Source organism: Chinchilla lanigera, unplaced genomic scaffold (genome assembly GCF_000276665.1).
Source record: "Chinchilla lanigera isolate Chin_1 unplaced genomic scaffold, ChiLan1.0 scaffold00030, whole genome shotgun sequence".
Taxonomy (NCBI): Eukaryota; Metazoa; Chordata; class Mammalia; order Rodentia; family Chinchillidae; genus Chinchilla; species Chinchilla lanigera.
Window position 1 is genome coordinate 12333964 of NW_004955431.1, and position 16812 is coordinate 12350775.

Genomic DNA, 16812 nt, shown 5'->3' on the forward strand with positions numbered 1-16812 from the left:
CATGAAGTTTTATTTTTAAACTACTAAAAGTAATTATATTCTTAAATGATTTCATTGATTCTCTGTGGTACAATTTTGCGAGGCTGAAGCAAGGGAATTCTGAGTTCAAGCCCATTCTGAGCAATTTAGTGACTTAAGTAGCTCCTGTTTAAAAAAAAAAAAAAAGAAGGAGAAAACTGAGGATATAGCCTAGTGTTAAGGCCCTAGGTTAAACCCCTAGTACTGCCATATATGTTTAAATAAGCATTTGGGGCTAACATGTCCACTTTGTGCCTTTGTTTTTATTTTTGGCTAAACATTTAGATTTATGTAATAAAGAAACTCATTTTACCACTTCTTGTATTTTGTCTACAATTTGAAAAATTTTGTTGTAGGGAAAAAAGTGAGGTCTTTCATCAAAAGAACAGTGCACTTTCTTTTTCTCTACTTTCTGTATTTAGGGTTAATGTTTCATTTGTAGTGAAGAATTTAGACAGTGGATGACCACAACTCATATAATATTGAGGAAAAGTTAATTCTATTATGTAACATTAAAACAAGCACAATTCCTAGTGTCATCATGCTTACATTAGACAGTGACTAAATTAAGAATATAGAGGCAGAAGGATCAAAGTAGAACTCATCCCAGACAATTTAGGGACTTACTGAGACTCTCTATCAAAATTTAAAAAAAAGAAAAAGGATGTAGATCAGTGTGAAGGCCCTGTATTCAACAATACACCACACACACACTCATACGCATGCCCAGGTACAGATACCAAGGAAAAGCAGGGGTAGGGGAAGAGAAGCAAGAGGAGGAGGAGTGAAGGAGAGAAGCCAAAGACCACTGAAGCTTTCTGTAGTCCCCTTTAAACAATGTTTCAACAGTGTTCTATATATAAAGAGAATATATTTTTAAAAATGTTTTTCCTCTTGTAACATTGTATGTGATCACAAAACAGGAGAAAACCTCATATGTGGTTTCAAACACCTGTTTGTTTGTTTGTTTTTGGTTTTTCTCCGGTACCAGGAACCGAACTCACGACCTTGTGCTTGCCAGGCAGGCGCTTTTGCCGCTGAGCTAAATCCCCAGCCCTCAAACACCTTTAAAGCAAGGATTTATGATGAAATAATTGAAAAAAAAGACCTTTTTGAATTTTAAAGTCTGCCCATTTAATTGCATTTAAAACCAGACATGGGGGCTAGGGATTTAGCTCAGCAGCACAGCACCTTAGATTGTGAGTTCAATTCCTGGTACCAGGAAAAAAAAAAAAAAAAAAAGACAAAACAAAACAAAACAGACAGAAAACTTGCGCTTCTCTTCCGTCTCACTTCATTTTTTCTGAGTCTTCTGTAGCCCACTCTTAAAGTGCTTAAAGGCAGTTTTACACTGAGCAGAGCATCACCCACTTAAGTCATGTGACACTCATTAAGCTTGGGTATCATTCCAAGAGAGACATTCCAAAAGTCTAATAGTTCAAAATAATAAATTTTAGGGCCCTGGGGATTTATGGTAGGGGACTCTAAGATGTACATTAGTGAGACATTCCATTCATCATGAGCAGTATAAGGCTATAGTGAAAGTGAGAAATATACTCAACAAACAAAAAGTGTGACTTCAGGATTGCTGATAAGCTTTCCTTGACTGCCCCAAAGTATTACTGTTGTGATATCATAATTACACTTATTGATACTTATTGAGCAGTCATCAATTATTTTGGAAAAATTCTAAGCACAGATTTTTGAACAGTATTCTGATTGCTATAAAAGTAAACATAAGATCTATCCTTCCTTTCTAGCAGCTCTAAGAGCAACTGGAGAAAAGAGACACACTCATGTAATGGGAAAATAGCCTGCAGTGGGGGCTGGGGATTTAGCTCATCGGCTCAGCGCCTGCCTTACAAGTGCGAGATTGTGAGTTCGATTCCCGCTACCGGAGAAAAACCAAAAAAAAGAAAAAGAAAAAGAAAATTGCCTACAGTGAAGTGTTTAGTGGTATCTCTGATTGCGTGAAAAGTAGAGCATAATGATTACCACCACTTATTAAGGTCCTAGTGTGTGCCTTGGCTTTATGTACACTATCTTCAGTCCTCACAGTCAAGATCAGCATGGCTGGGGTGTCATTAAGCCGTGTAACTGTTTTGTGTGCTTTTCTACATCTGATTTATTTAACAATAAAATATTGTTTTGAAATAGCGTTCACACACAAAATAAGGAGCAGAGGTGGGGAGAGTTAAGCTCAGTTTCAATGTTGGGATCCTGGACAATATTATGCATGCTTAAAGCTCGTTGATATTTACATAATTTCTTTGTATTTTTGTACAAGTTATGAAATGCGACAATAAAGTAAGTAAGCACAGGGTTCTCATTACCTGCAGCACAAAGTCGAACCCCTAATATGTAGCTTCTAATCAGGGGGCCCCCAGCCACTTTCATACATCATTTGCTGCCATTATTCTCTCTGCACCATCAGATGACGTGAGATTAAAATCCTCTCTATCGAGTTTTCTATATTATTTTGTTCATACCTTTGGGATTTTCCTCCTCATAACTGAGTTTAAAGGTTACCTCCTTCATGAGCTCTTCCTTTTTTCCTAGGCAGAATCTTTTGGTATTTTGTCTGTTTTCCCATACCATTTTGAATATACCTTGGTTTGAATTCTTGTTATATTATCTGTCTACATGATCTTTTCTCTCTAGATTAGAAGTTTTCACAAAAACATGTATTTATTTTTGTTTTTCCCATGCTTGGGTAATGCTTGATGAATGAATGAATGATTGAATGAAGGAAGGAATACATGAGAAGAATCAAGAATTGAGGCACTCCAAAGATGTACTTTTCCTACAAGGCCATTTAGTGCAGGGAAAAGATAGATGCTTACATCAACTATGAGCAACTTTAAAGAAAGAATGAAACTATAAAAGCTTGTTTTTCATGTAAGTGGTTAAGTAGCCCTAGACATCATTGTGATTTCTCTGTGTTCTCACATCTCATGTTTTATTCCTTAATTTTATATCCATTTTCAATGGATCACATCACAGGATTTGGAAGAGAAATTTGGATTCTTCGATGAGCATGACACTTTGTTCTTAGTTGTTCATGCTGGGTCTCTGGTTACTTTTTTTTGCAGTACTTGACTCATCAGGAAGTAGCTCCTATAGAGTATATATCACAGTTAGATTTCTGGCTTCTTAAACCCTATGTCCTGGGTGGAATATGAACCAAAAATAAAATGGGAAATAATAAAAGGAGTAGGTCATATTAACATCTCCAATCAGCAAGACACTGAGAGATTAAGTAGTCTGTAGGGTCACACAGACAGTAAGCAGAGGCTTCCTGATAAGAATTTAGGTGAACAAGTGGTGTTGTGGTACACACCTCTAATCTCAACACTGTGAGTGGCTGACAAAGAAATTTCATGAGTTTGAGCCCAGCCTGGGCAGCTTAGTGAAAGTCTGGCTTAAAAATGAAAAATATTTGAAAAGGGCTGGGAACATAGCTCTGTGTGAAGGGCTTGGGTTTAATCCCCAGTACCACGCACACACAAATTTAAGCAACAACCCACTTTCACTACACTGGATTATAAATTCTAAATTAATAGTAGTGAATGTGACACAGAAGAGGAAATTTGTGCCTAGCAACAGGGTATATGAAAAGCCAGAAAGCTACTCATGCATCAAATCTGAAATTAAATAATATCTTTTTACTTGTTCAGCAGGATAAGTAGTCTCTATTATAGAAAAAACTGAAATTAGAAATATTGTCAAAGATTAATGCAAATTATTTCAGCTCAGTGTGGGAAAAACTATTACATTCATTTCATTTTTTTATCATGTTTTTAATATTCTCAGAAAGTTAATTATACAGACTTCTTTTTGTGACACATAGAACAAATCTACATGAGAAGTAATAGACAAGGATAACTTTCAGTGTATGCTAAGCTCTGACCTTCAGCTTACTTCATTTATATTTGGAAGCCAAAACTCATACTATGGCCAGGAATGGTGGCACACACCTGTAATCCCAGAACTCGGGAGGCTGAGGCAGGAGGATCATTGTGAGTTTGAGACCAGTCTGGGCTACAAAGTGAACTCAAGACCAGGCTGAACAGTATAGTGAGACCCTGTCTCAAAAAGACAAAAAAAAAACAAAACTAACACTATGTTACTTATGTCTTTTGGATATTATTAATAGGATAATTGAATATTAATATTCAGTATGTTGATTGTTTTGAAATAAAAATTTTTAAGATAAATGGTTTGCTCATATAATATTGACTATGTTGGTCTTTAATTTCTAAATCAGTTAATTAGTAAGATTTTTCTTTGCAAATGAAAAATTTTTTTAAATAGTATAGTATAATTTTTGAATTTTATATGCACATTAAAATATGTATAATTTTGGAGAAATCCTAGAATTTTTTAAATAGAAGTATTGTCAGTCCGTATTTTCATCTTTTTTTGTTTTTATTCTGTAAAGAACAAAATGAGTAAAGGAATTTGCTTTGTCTCCCTTGGAATGAGCAATCAATGATGCAACTCCTGATATTTTGGTACATTTCAATAAATGTGAATAGCTTCAATTGTTTTTTCCTAATTGCTTTCCCTATAAAATTTGGACAAAGATAAGGAAGAGAATTTTATTATTGGTTTCCTATAATTCATAATTGATTTCCTGTCATGGCTCAATTATATTCTTTTGAAAATATCCAATGATGTGTGTTATATCAATGAAATCTAATATTCTAAGGCTAAAACCTAGCATAGCAACCTTAGAAATTGACTATAAGGATAACATTAAAATAACATTTTGGGGGTTCTTGGATGAGAACAAATGGACCATACTTTGAATAATATGTGAAGTACCAAATGTAAGCAAAAGACTCAGCAAAACATAAAATTTGAAAAATCAGAGATTGTTTCAAATGGAGCTATGAAATCTGAAGGAAAATTCATATTATTTGCAGTAAAAAGAAATTAATCTTTTATATAAAACTATATGGCTAATTTAGATGTAGAAGACACTAAAGTATAAATTTAAAAATTTCCTCGAAGAACAAAAGCTGGTAAGTTTTGTCAATGTTGCTTTTTCCTAAAGAAAGAAATGACCTGCTGGGCATGGTGGCACACACCTGTAATCCCAGCACTCGGGAGGCTGAGGCAGGAGGATCCTTGTGAGTTGAAGACCAGCCTGGGAGTAGCTCAAGGCCAACCTCAATTGCACAGTGAGACCCTGTCTCAAAAGGACAAAAAAATCAAAATAAAACAACAACAAAAAAATGATCCCCACCTTCTTTGATCACTGAATCTTCCTATTTGTAATGATTCCAATAAAACACTTTAAAAGGTTGTCATTATTTAAAAGTCACATCCATGACTCTCAGAACATACCAGAGGCAGAGTATTATCTGCATGTTCTCTATTTTTACAGATTTTTACATTCTTTTATTCATTTACCTGTCATGTACTAACATAACAGTAGCTAATATTAATTCATCACTAAGATGCTTTAGACATTTTAAAAAGTGTTTTACGTTGTAAACATTCTCTAGGATTCAGAAGCATTATTCCAGTTTTACTGATGAAGAAGCTGAGGAGCAGATGGGGAAAGTAAGTTTTCTTGGTTACATAACTAGTAAGTGGCAGACCCTGTATTTGAAACCTGCATTCTCACTACAGGCTTAGCATACTTAAACATTCTCTTAACACGATGTGTTGTCTCAGTCCATTTTCTGCTGCTATAACAGAATGTTCAGAAACTGAGTAAATTTAAACAGAAGTATTTTGGGCTCATGGTCTGGAAGCTGGAAAGTGCAATAGCCCAGCCCTGACACCTGGCCAGGAAGTTCCTCCTGCCTCATCCCATGGCTCACTGAAGTTGGAAGGGCTAAAGAGTACATGCGTGATGAGACCCAGAGGGCAGGAGGGAGCCACTTTTACAGCAAATCCTCTTCCACAATAAAGGCCCTAATCCATTCATGGGGGCAGAGCCCTCACTGCCAGGTCACCCTTAAAGGCTTGACCTCTTAATACTGTTAGAGTGGCAATTAAATTTTAGCAAGAGCTTTGAAGGGAAAATTCAAACCATAGCAGTAACTGTAAACCCTGATTAAAATTTATAGTCTTAGAGAAAAGACAGGCAGAGAAAGCCACAGAAACCAGGAGTGACTGGTTCACTTAACAAATAGTTATTGAATGTTCACTCTTTCAGACACTGTGCTAAGTTCTTGGCAGTAAGTTAAAGCTTGTATGTATTCTCATAGAGCTTACAATTTAATATAGCTGATTATTAAGTAACAATAACAAAATAATAATAATAGATGAGTATTTGAGAGAAGAAGTACAAGAATCCATACTAACATCTACAGAAGTAATGCAAGATTTCCCAGGAGCAGTGATGGTTAGGCTGAAATCTGATACATTCAATGACTTATCTGTGTTGGTGTCAGGTCTGTCTAAATTAAAGCCTAGGTTCTTTGTACTAAGCAACATGAATAAAATCAAGAACAGATGACTATAATATTAGCTGGATGTGGTGACGCACGCCTGTAATCCCAGCACTTGGGAGGCTGAGGCAGGAGGATTGTTACAAGTTCAAGACCAGCCTGGGCTACAAAGTGAGCTCAAGGCCAGCCTGAACTGCATAGCAAGACCATGTCTCAAAAAGACAAAAACAAAAAACAAAAGACTATAATATCAAATATAGTATGATTTTAAAAGTGCAAGAGTATACATAAGTCTGCTAATAATTTGAAGGATTAAATGTAATAGACAATGTTATATTAAATATGTTATAAAGATTCACTCAGAAGTTACATACCACAACAGCACAAAAATGAATGGGAGAAATAGTTTAAAAATGTATCAGAAAAGGACTTTTTCCAGTGAACCAAACAGTTTTTTTCTATGAATTCTTTGAAATTTTCGAAGACTAGGTAATTCTAATGCAGTAAGATGTTTTGTGTTTTATTTGTAAAGAACTTTCATATTTTTAAAAACTTTTTGGTTTTCATATTTATTGCATAAAACTAACATCTTTAGAAAAATTTAGGACAAACATAAATACAGGTGCAGATATTCAAAAGAGAATCCTAGCTAACCAAATTCAGTTTAAAAGGAATTGATGAACACGACCAGGCACAGCTGATCTCCAAGCACAATGAGGGCTAACAGTTGTAATAATTGTTGCATCAATAATTGTAAATCCATTACTGTAGTTCACTGTTAATTCAGCTATCTAAATCTAAGAGACATTTGATAAATTCCAACATTCATTGTGCTAAATGATTTTAAAAGATTACAAGAGTACTTTGATAATGTAATGCAGGAATGCAGAGTTGGTTTAGAATTGTAAGATTAATGCGATTTTGAAACTAGGAAAAATCTGATCACTTTAAAAAAGAAACAAAACATTCAATAAAATTCAAATTATTTTCATGTGAAATTTTTGGTCAAAATAATTGTATTACCTGATTGAAAACCAAAAATAATAATAATAATAATAATAAACTATAGAGCCAAATCATACTTAAATGGAGAAATATGGAAAGCATTCTCTTTAAAATCAGGAAGAGGTCCAGATGAATTCTCTACTACCTCATTACTGATGGGAGGTCCTAGGCAATGTGATGCAAAAAAAATAAAAGAAAGACAAGTAGAAGGAATGTAAGTGAAAGAAAATCACTTTTAGTTCCAGATGTAAAATGACAAAGACAACTCTATGGAAATTTTTCTCAATATATGTTAAATTAGCCATTTAAAATAATAGAATTGATAAAAGGACTTGTATTTAGATAAAACAACACCTATTTCTCTATACCAACAATGATTAGAATATAGAAAATGAAATTTTAATACAAGGTAATGCTTATAACCATAGCAAAACTGTAACATGCCTTAGCATACATTCAATAAACATAATACATAGTTGTGACGGTAACAGGGCAGCTTTAGAAGGTTTCTGGTCACAATGACTAGTTCCTTCCTGAAAGTTCAGCTCTATTTTCCGACATGTACAGATATTCATCTCTAAGGCTAATAGGATCTCAAATCCATTAACCGGTTGGCTGAGTGCCTACCATGGAAGACACTGGGATTTAGACGGGAGAGGTGGTGGAAGTGGGGGTCGGCAAGGGTACAAAGAGGAGCACGATGGAGCAGAGGAATCACTGAGAAGAAAGAAAAGACCTTAGCTTTTGTTTGTGACAGGAGCTGAGCCAAGCAACTTTTCTTCCCTCTTTAAGAATTCTTTAATAAAATTGGACCAAAGAAACTCATCTCAGAGAGCTGTGGGAAGAGAAAAGCTAGATAAAAAGATGTAAAGATATTAGACAACAGATCTTGTATCTCATATTCTGTCACTGAATGTTAGTTTTTCCTGAATGACATATATGCCAAAATTTCAAGAGAAGAAAAAGAGGAGGAAGAGGAGGAAACTACCCTGACCTGCTGTATTTTGGCAACAGTAGTGCTTAGGGCGTATTTGTGGACTCACACTACTGCTGTCACAGGCAGCGGTATCATCTTCACCTTCCAGTGACCACACACTGGCTGTTTTTTGAGACACCTACCACCAGTATCTAAACCAGCACACAGAAATAGGCATTTGCAATAATCAGAAAAGAGCAGTACTAATTGATCAAATCAATGGCCAGTTCTATTGTCAGCTCACCTGGCTGCCTGTTCCATGTAGTCTAATTTGTTCCTGTTTATTTTTCTCAAATATAAGAATTGTCATCCTTTTTTAAAACTCTCTATATACCTGAAATAGCATATAAGCCCATTAGCTTTTTCACAGACTTTCCTCAGTGGCATAACTGCATACCTCCTCTTTTATGTCCTGTAAACCCTTCCTCCGGCACATTTTTAATCTAGCAAATTTCTAAAACAAAGAACAAATTGGAAGATTCTCTCAAAAAGATATAAATATATAAGGGGCTGAGGATATAGCTCAGTGGCACAAGCATTTGGCTTGCAAGTGCAAGGTCCTGAGTTCAATTCCCAGTACTGGAAAAAAAAGATATAAATATATAAAACACATTACATAGTACCTGATCAAAAATATTAGCTACCATCATTATCATCATCATCTTCAATACTTTATTTGGTGGGAGAATTGCTATAAGCATCAAGATTAGGAGAAGAGTAATATCTAAGCAGCACATATAAAGATTCTTCTTACTCAGAATATTTCTTTGTACTCCCTTTCCATGGCAAAATGTATCATGCACAAAGAAATGTTGAATAATTGCCAAAAACTAACTTTACAGGTGAACTCTGATTGAGGGAATTAAGCCCAATGTGCTATAGTTAATATTTGGCAAGGGCAAATCTGTTCATCTCAAATTTCTCCTGCCAAAAAAACAACCTGATAATCTATAAATAAAGTTTTCAGTGAAAAATTTACATTTCTAAATTTCCACATTTCTCCTCAAAACCTGATACTTTTTCCAGATAAAATAGGCCAAGAAAGAACTTTGCAGCAGAAGCTTTTAGACAACTTCTATAACATGGACATAAATGTGGAGGAATTCGAGTGATGGGGATAATTATGAAGACAAAATTACTCCAATTTAACAAGAATTTGCCCAGCATTCTAGAATATAATTTTCCTGTACTTAAAAAAGTTTATGCTAAAATATTTTTAAATAATTTTACTTGCATAGCTAACTTTCAGAAATATAATATTATTTGTTCACCATTAGTACAACACATGAGCTGAAACCATTTGGAGCTAACAGAGTCACATTCATTATTTCAGTTCTGTAACTCTGTCAATCAAAGCATAAAACTTCAGCTAGGCAAGAAGAATAAATCCAAAAATTCCATTTATTTTACAGCATGGTGATTATAGTTGATATATTGCATACTCTAAAATTGCTAGTAGATTTTTAAGTGCAAGAAGATGTAAGCTAATGCATATGTTAATTAGTTTTATTTAGCCATTTTATAATTTTTACATATTTTAAAACATCGTGTTTTATGCAATACATATATATTTTTATGTTTCATTAAAAGCAATAATGATGAATACATAAAACATCTTGATTTTGCATTTTTCAAAAGGTCTTAAATGTGCCTCTCAAATATTGTATTTTACCTGGATAATTTAAAACTTTTACTTTATTAACAACTTTTTGTGTATATTTTTAAACTTTTACTTTATTAACAACTTTGTGTGTGTGTGTGGTACTGGGGTTTGAACTCACAGCCTTGTGAATGCTATGCAGGAACTTACCCACTGAGCTATATCCCCAGTCGTATAGACAACTTTTTATGCTTTCCTAAAGCATATCTACTCATCATAAATGTCTTTGGGAAAATTATTAATATTTAGGAATAATCTTATAGTTTATGTTAATTCTCAAAACCGTTGTTGGGTTTTTTTTGTTTGTTTTTTTTAAAATTTTGATGAAGTCCCCATTGTTGTTGTAAATGTATTTTAATTAACTCACTTGAACTATTGTCTAGGAATAGTTATTTGCATATGAAGAAACCTGTTTAAATTTGCTGTTCTATAGGATTCTGTGAACCTGGAGAGTATAACCCTTTAAGGAAATCATCAGAAGAAAGAAATTTATAGAAACCAAACTGAAAACACCTAAAATCTTAATGGTGTACCAAACCAAATGTCAACTGGGACTCGACCAAAAACTAAGGTAGGTCACTTTGTTATAGAATACACCGGTGAAAGAACCATATGCACTTCACACAGTGATCTTCACTGCATAAAGACAGAACCACATTCCTACATTCTCTAGTATTCTTGTTGCTTTTAACAGTTAACATTAAGTGGACCCATTTTTTATTACAGTAAAAGAAGCCTGTAATGGAAATATTTGTTTGTTAATATTTACAAAATTGGAAGGGTGCTGTTTGCTAAGGTAACATGATTAGTCCAAGGTGGTAAGTTAAGTCACTACAGGGTATTACATGCAGTTCAGTGAATTTCTCCACTATTAGTGAAAACATATGTTGCAGTTGTAAATTTCCTTGGCTATTGTGAGAACTCTTCCTAGTCTATTTCCCCATGGATCAGAGGACCAGAAAAGAGGTTGTGAAACATATAAGGTTGTGAAACACATCAACAAAAACATCAGCTGTTAACATTAAACACATTTTATGTAGTTGCCTTTTTCCTACCAATACAGATTATTGCTGTACCAATAATACACAGAGATTTAGTTGTTATTACATTAAAAATGAGGAAAAACTTTTTTCATTTTAAAGAGAAAAAAACTAACAAAACAACAATGAAGACAAAAACAAAACAACACAAAAATAACAAAAATTATACATGACCTCAAAACAAAATGATAGGAATTAACAGTGGTTGCTACATTATATACTGTTGTCTTCAAAGAAGTTGTAGAGTCCACCAGATGTAAGATTAATCAAACAATCAAAGACAGTAACAAACAATAAAAAAACCCACTGGAAATGGTACAGAGCTTCACCATACAAGATGGTAGGATTTCAACAATGGTTCTTATACTGCATATTGTTGTCCTAAGATCAGTTGTTCTGATTACCAGATACAAGCACACAAAATTGGTCATGAAAAAAAAGTTTTAGGCATTAACTGTTCCTTTCAATAAACCACAGACATCAGCAGTACAAAATGAGGGAAAACTGATTAAGTTTTCTTATAAATATTCTGCAATTTTTAATCAGATTTACATTTTTCTGATTTTTTTAATTTTTAAAAATAGAATAAAAAATAAATCTTAATAAATCCTAACCAATGTTAGTATAGAAGTATATTGCATAACTGTTTACAAGATTGTATACAATTGCTTCAGCTTCTTGATTTATGATGTATGGACTGCTTTATGATATAAAAAAGTGATAATAATTATATCAGTTAAACATTATGTGCCGTCGTGACAGGAAATGGGAAACACATTTTAATGACCTGAGAAGGGGTAATGTAAGAGATTACTTACAAAGATGTGAACAAAGCTAAAAGAAACCAGTGATGAGAAAATGGTTGGTTGCTCTTTGCCCAGCACATATTTGGCCTTCATAGATAGACAAATGCAGCCAGACCAAACTATAGACACACAGAGAGGAAAGTAGAAAGCATTTCCAAACTTCTCATTTTCTGGGCCCTCCAACTGACTGAATTCATGGAGAAACTGTTAGGCAATTAAGATGGCAAATAGCATAGAGTAGCTTCAGATATTTAAATAGAAAATATTCAGCACACATTGTAATAAATATAACATTATTAGCTGCCATTATTATATGTTCCAGGCATAGGCATAAGCCCTTTACACATTGCCAGTTTAAACGCTACAACCACCCTACAAACCCATGAGGCATTACTACCACTATTATCTAGAAAAGAAATCTAATCTTCACAAAGTTGTAAAGTAGTGGGATCAATGTTAATATTATCCTCATTTAGCAGATGAGGATACCAAGCCCTAGTAAAAGTCAGTGACTTGACCACAGGTTTAAACCAGTCTCTGAGACTGGGTCTACATGTTCTCTCTCATAACAGCACTCAAGATGTAAGCTTTGAGGAATTTTGTGATGCCTATTGAAAAAGATTATGCATATTACTAAGTAAAAGAAGCCAATCTGCAAATGTTACACACCGTATAATTATATTACTGGACATCCTCGCAAAATTAAGGTGACAAAAAAATCACTGCTTTGAAGGGTCAGGTGGAAAAGGATGAATAGATGAAACACAGAGAATTTTTAAGGCAGCAAAGACACTTTACATGATCCTGAAGTAGCAGATATACGTTACACTTGCCAAAATCTCTAGAATGTACAACACCAAGAATGAACCCCAGTGTAAACTATGGACTTCAAGGAATGTTTCTGTATGAGTCTAGACTCATCGGCTGTGACAAATATACCCCTTTGGTGGGGAAGGTTGATGGTGGGGGAGATACGGGAAAGCACTGCACTTTTCTCTGAATTTTGCTATGACCCTAAAAGGGCTCAAAAAATTATTTTTAAAAAGCTTTCTAAATTAAAAACAAAAAAGGAAAATATAATACATCTCAAGATGCACCCTTTTATTGGCAGAGGGAGATAAAGAATGGCTAATACATCATGTCAAACTTTGTTGCCAGCTTTCTTCTAAGAGCATGGCTAGCTCAAGAAGAACGTACTTATTGCACATCAATTGATTTTTTTAAGATTAACAATGAAAGTTAAAAAGGAGAAAGCCATTATCTTTAGTGTGATGTTGTAGTTCATTACCTATTGCCTTTCAAGGGAATGCAATTTATTAAAGAGGCATTTGAGACTGCTCCTAGTCATTTTTCTAATAGTTTTTTAAATTCCTGTTCTTTTCTTTTACAGTAAGCTCTTAATTATCATTGGGAAGACAATTTATTTCCAAATTAGTTAATTCAGGATAGGAACAGGATAATTTTATAAAGTCTTATGTAAAAAACTGGGGAATATTTAATTTTCTGACCTATTCAAAAACTTATATAATCAGATCCCTCAGTTCTTAGTGACAGAGGGAATAAAGAATTATAAATGCTAATACTCAGATTAATACTGTTGTTCAATTTGGGTTCTTTATAGTCTTTGTAAATTTTTTTTTGTTATTTGTTTCACCATGAATAGGCATTATAGGCATCCTTCTAAGATATTTATGTGTAAACAGTGTACAGGCAGGTGTCCTCTTGGCAGGGGAGCACTTTCAGTGCTGTTCTACCTGTGAATCTTTAGGCAGATGAATAGTGGATTCTGACAGCCTTCCTTGTTACTTTCCTATTCTAGACAATAATTTCTGAAGAGTCGGATCACTTTTGGTTTCACAGTCAAAAACTCAAAGCCTTCATAATAGAAAGATTGCCAGTAACTAAAATTCTTTCAAGATTAAGAAATCTATATTTTTCCTCACAGATTTATGTCAGCCTAATGTGAGTCCATTCATCTGACTTATTATCATTTTCATATCTTCTAAATCTAGCTGACAAAACCCAGTTCTTCAGTAATGTACCTGATATATAGTATTCATTTCCCTGAATAACATGTTAGAGGAATATGTGTTCATTTCCAAATGTTGTCATGGTTTCAAACAAAGGACTCTTTTCCTGCCTAATACTGAAGAAAAGACCTTTTAGGATCCAGCACTATACAGAGAACAAAGGATAAAGGAGTTTAAGCCTACTGTCTATATTAACCAGTGTTCGTTACTCTCATAAGATATCTAAGATAATCAACTTATAAAGAAGAAAGGTTTTGGAGGTTTCTGTCCATGATCATGGTGGAAGTGGTGGAGAAAACCTTCACCTCAGGGTCTGAAGAGAAAGAGAGGGGGAAAAATAGTCTAGCATCTTAATATCCATTTCAAGAGCACATCTCCAGTGATCACAAGATCTCTTACTAGGCCCTACTTCCTAAAGGTACTGCTACCTCACTGTAGCATCAAGTTGAGGATGAGCCTTTCAACACATATGCTTTTGGGGATGCACTTACCCAAACTACAGCATTAGTTATGAAGACTTCAATGTACTTCCAGTAGGAAACTTCCAAAGTTTGGAATATGGGCTTCTACCTTGATTGATCTACTCATGTCCATCCCTTTTAGGTAGCACTTCTCTAGGGAAAAATCTTTTGAAATAGCTACCAATATAAATAAGACACAAGAAGATTACAGGAATAAAACTGGGCTTAAATACTCCCACTAAACACAAAAGCCAGATAGCTCAGCCCCAGTGCCAGGTAGACCTGCCATGTACAAATAATGCTTATACAAGGACTAACATTTTGAATTTGCAGGTATCTTTTGCTCACCAAATGAAGTTTTTAAGATAGTGAATGTCAGAGAGGATGTGTTTTTCAAAGTCTTTAGGAAAAACATCTGTATCTGCCAGTGTTTCCTAGAGAAACAGATATAACACAGATGTGCCAATATATAAGAAATTACAAGATTGGCTTCCAGTGGCCACCCGCAGAGTCAGACGTGGAAGAGTTTAGCGGGTTTCTGTACACTGGAGACAGAATTCATTCTACAGTCTGGAGCTTACTGCAGTGTCCCGTGCGAGTCCGTGTCAGGAGGCTGATGGGTCTGTGCCAGAAGCTGGAGCCTCTCTGAAGCCAGGAGATGCTGTTCAAGGTGAAGACAAAGAGTGGAGCTCCTCCAAAGAAAGAAAAGCAGATCCATCCTTCTGTAGTTCCCTTTTATACCATCCAGGTAACAAGCTGCCCTAGGATGGGTCTTTCACACCCTAAGACGTGGAGTTGCTGAGGTGATTTAGTTGAGCTTTTCTTACTCAAGTCAATACAGTCAATCAACTGTCAGAACAACTCATAGGGTATCGTAGGCTATGTACGGGGTGACTGGAAACAACATAAATTCCAAGATGGGCTTTAAATTTGTGCCAAGTTGCCAAAGCTAGGAATGGTATTCAAGAGTACACCAGCACCACAGGGGGTACCAGTTGAAAATCAGACAGTATTCTCACTCTGGTTTTCTGTTCTCAACTTGAAAGAGCAGGCTGGGTGCATTTCTGAAACCAATGACTCATGAGGTGTTGATATATGTATAATTCACAGACTCACGAGTGTAGAGGGAGCAGGATCTGGTGATGCAGGAATTTGCATCTTGGGCAAGAAAGATTGAGGTGTGAACTCAGTGAGATGTGAGCTGCACATAACCTGAAATCCAGAATCTGTATTTGCATCCTCCTCGCTTGCCTGAAGTCAAACTTTCTATCGATCTGCCCTTGACGTCACTAACTATATGCTCCTATATACTTCAAACTCGGCGTATCTTCTGTCTTAGTGAAAGACATTTAACTCATCATTCAAACCACAAGCCTGATAGTCACGCTAGTTTTGGTTCAGTTATTTAGTTAGCTAGTTAGTTAGTTAGTTCAGTCTTTTAAATGAATATTTATTGTCACCAAATTCACCTCGGCCACATTTCTAAAACTGTGTTAATACCATTCCTGGCATTATCAGTTCCAGTGCCACTGCCCTGAATCAGATTTCTCTTAACTGAGGTTCATACAATTAACTGGTCTCCTGCCTTTGGCATCAAATACTTTCTATCCACTATCAGAAATGCAACCCAGGTGATCTTTTAAAAGTTAAATCTGATCATATCTCTGTCCCATGGGAAACCCTTCGATGTATTCACACTGCCTTTAGCAAAAATTCAAAATGTCCATGTTTGTTATAGAATGCGTATTCATGTGTGTTAAACAAAGATCTAATCACATGTACTTTTCCGGTCTCCTCTTTGATTCCTCTGATTTTACTTAATGGTACAGCCACAGCAAACTACTTTTGGATCCTTAGATCTCTACACCGCATCCTTCTCTTTGCATCAATTGCTTATTTGACATGGAATTCCTTTTCTTGTCTTTTCATCAGTTCACTTTACCATATTCTTAAGATCCCATCCTTCTAGTATCTGTCATATTAATGTAACATATATTTTTGTTTCTCCTTCATAGACTTGAAGCAGTCTGATGTTCAGAATGTGCTGCTTATCTCTGTAACATCAGTGTTAAGCAAATGAGAAAACCCTCATGAAATCCTTGAAAGTAGTCCATGTTCTAGATACTTCAAGTGATAGAAGCTCCTTTCTGCTCGGGAATAGTAATAGAAGTTGCTGCTGAAATACATATGAACTAATATTTTGGCAAGACTTAATACTGGAAAGGAAAATGTTATACATTCACACCACATTAGATGGATATACATTCAGGATGTCAAGAACTGAAGAACTGTCAGGGACAAAGACAATCTGTCTAGCAGACATTTCTAAAAGAACATTTTCACCTATGTCAGACTTCTAGATGCCCCTTTTATTTCTTTCCTCTGAGAACACCAGGCTTTGGGCAGCAT

At 35.0% G+C, this 16812-nt stretch overlaps 1 protein-coding gene across 1 annotated transcript in view; it reads left to right on the plus strand.

Moving 5' to 3' along the window:
* The window catches only part of Stard13 (StAR-related lipid transfer (START) domain containing 13), a 510915-nt gene that overhangs the window by 111984 nt on the left and 382119 nt on the right, over positions 1-16812 (plus strand). The window contains exon 2 of the mRNA XM_005387705.2: positions 10500-10637. Within this exon, the coding sequence (XP_005387762.2) occupies positions 10608-10637 (30 nt within the window). The 5' untranslated portion in view covers positions 10500-10607. The remainder of the gene's footprint in view (positions 1-10499; positions 10638-16812) is intronic.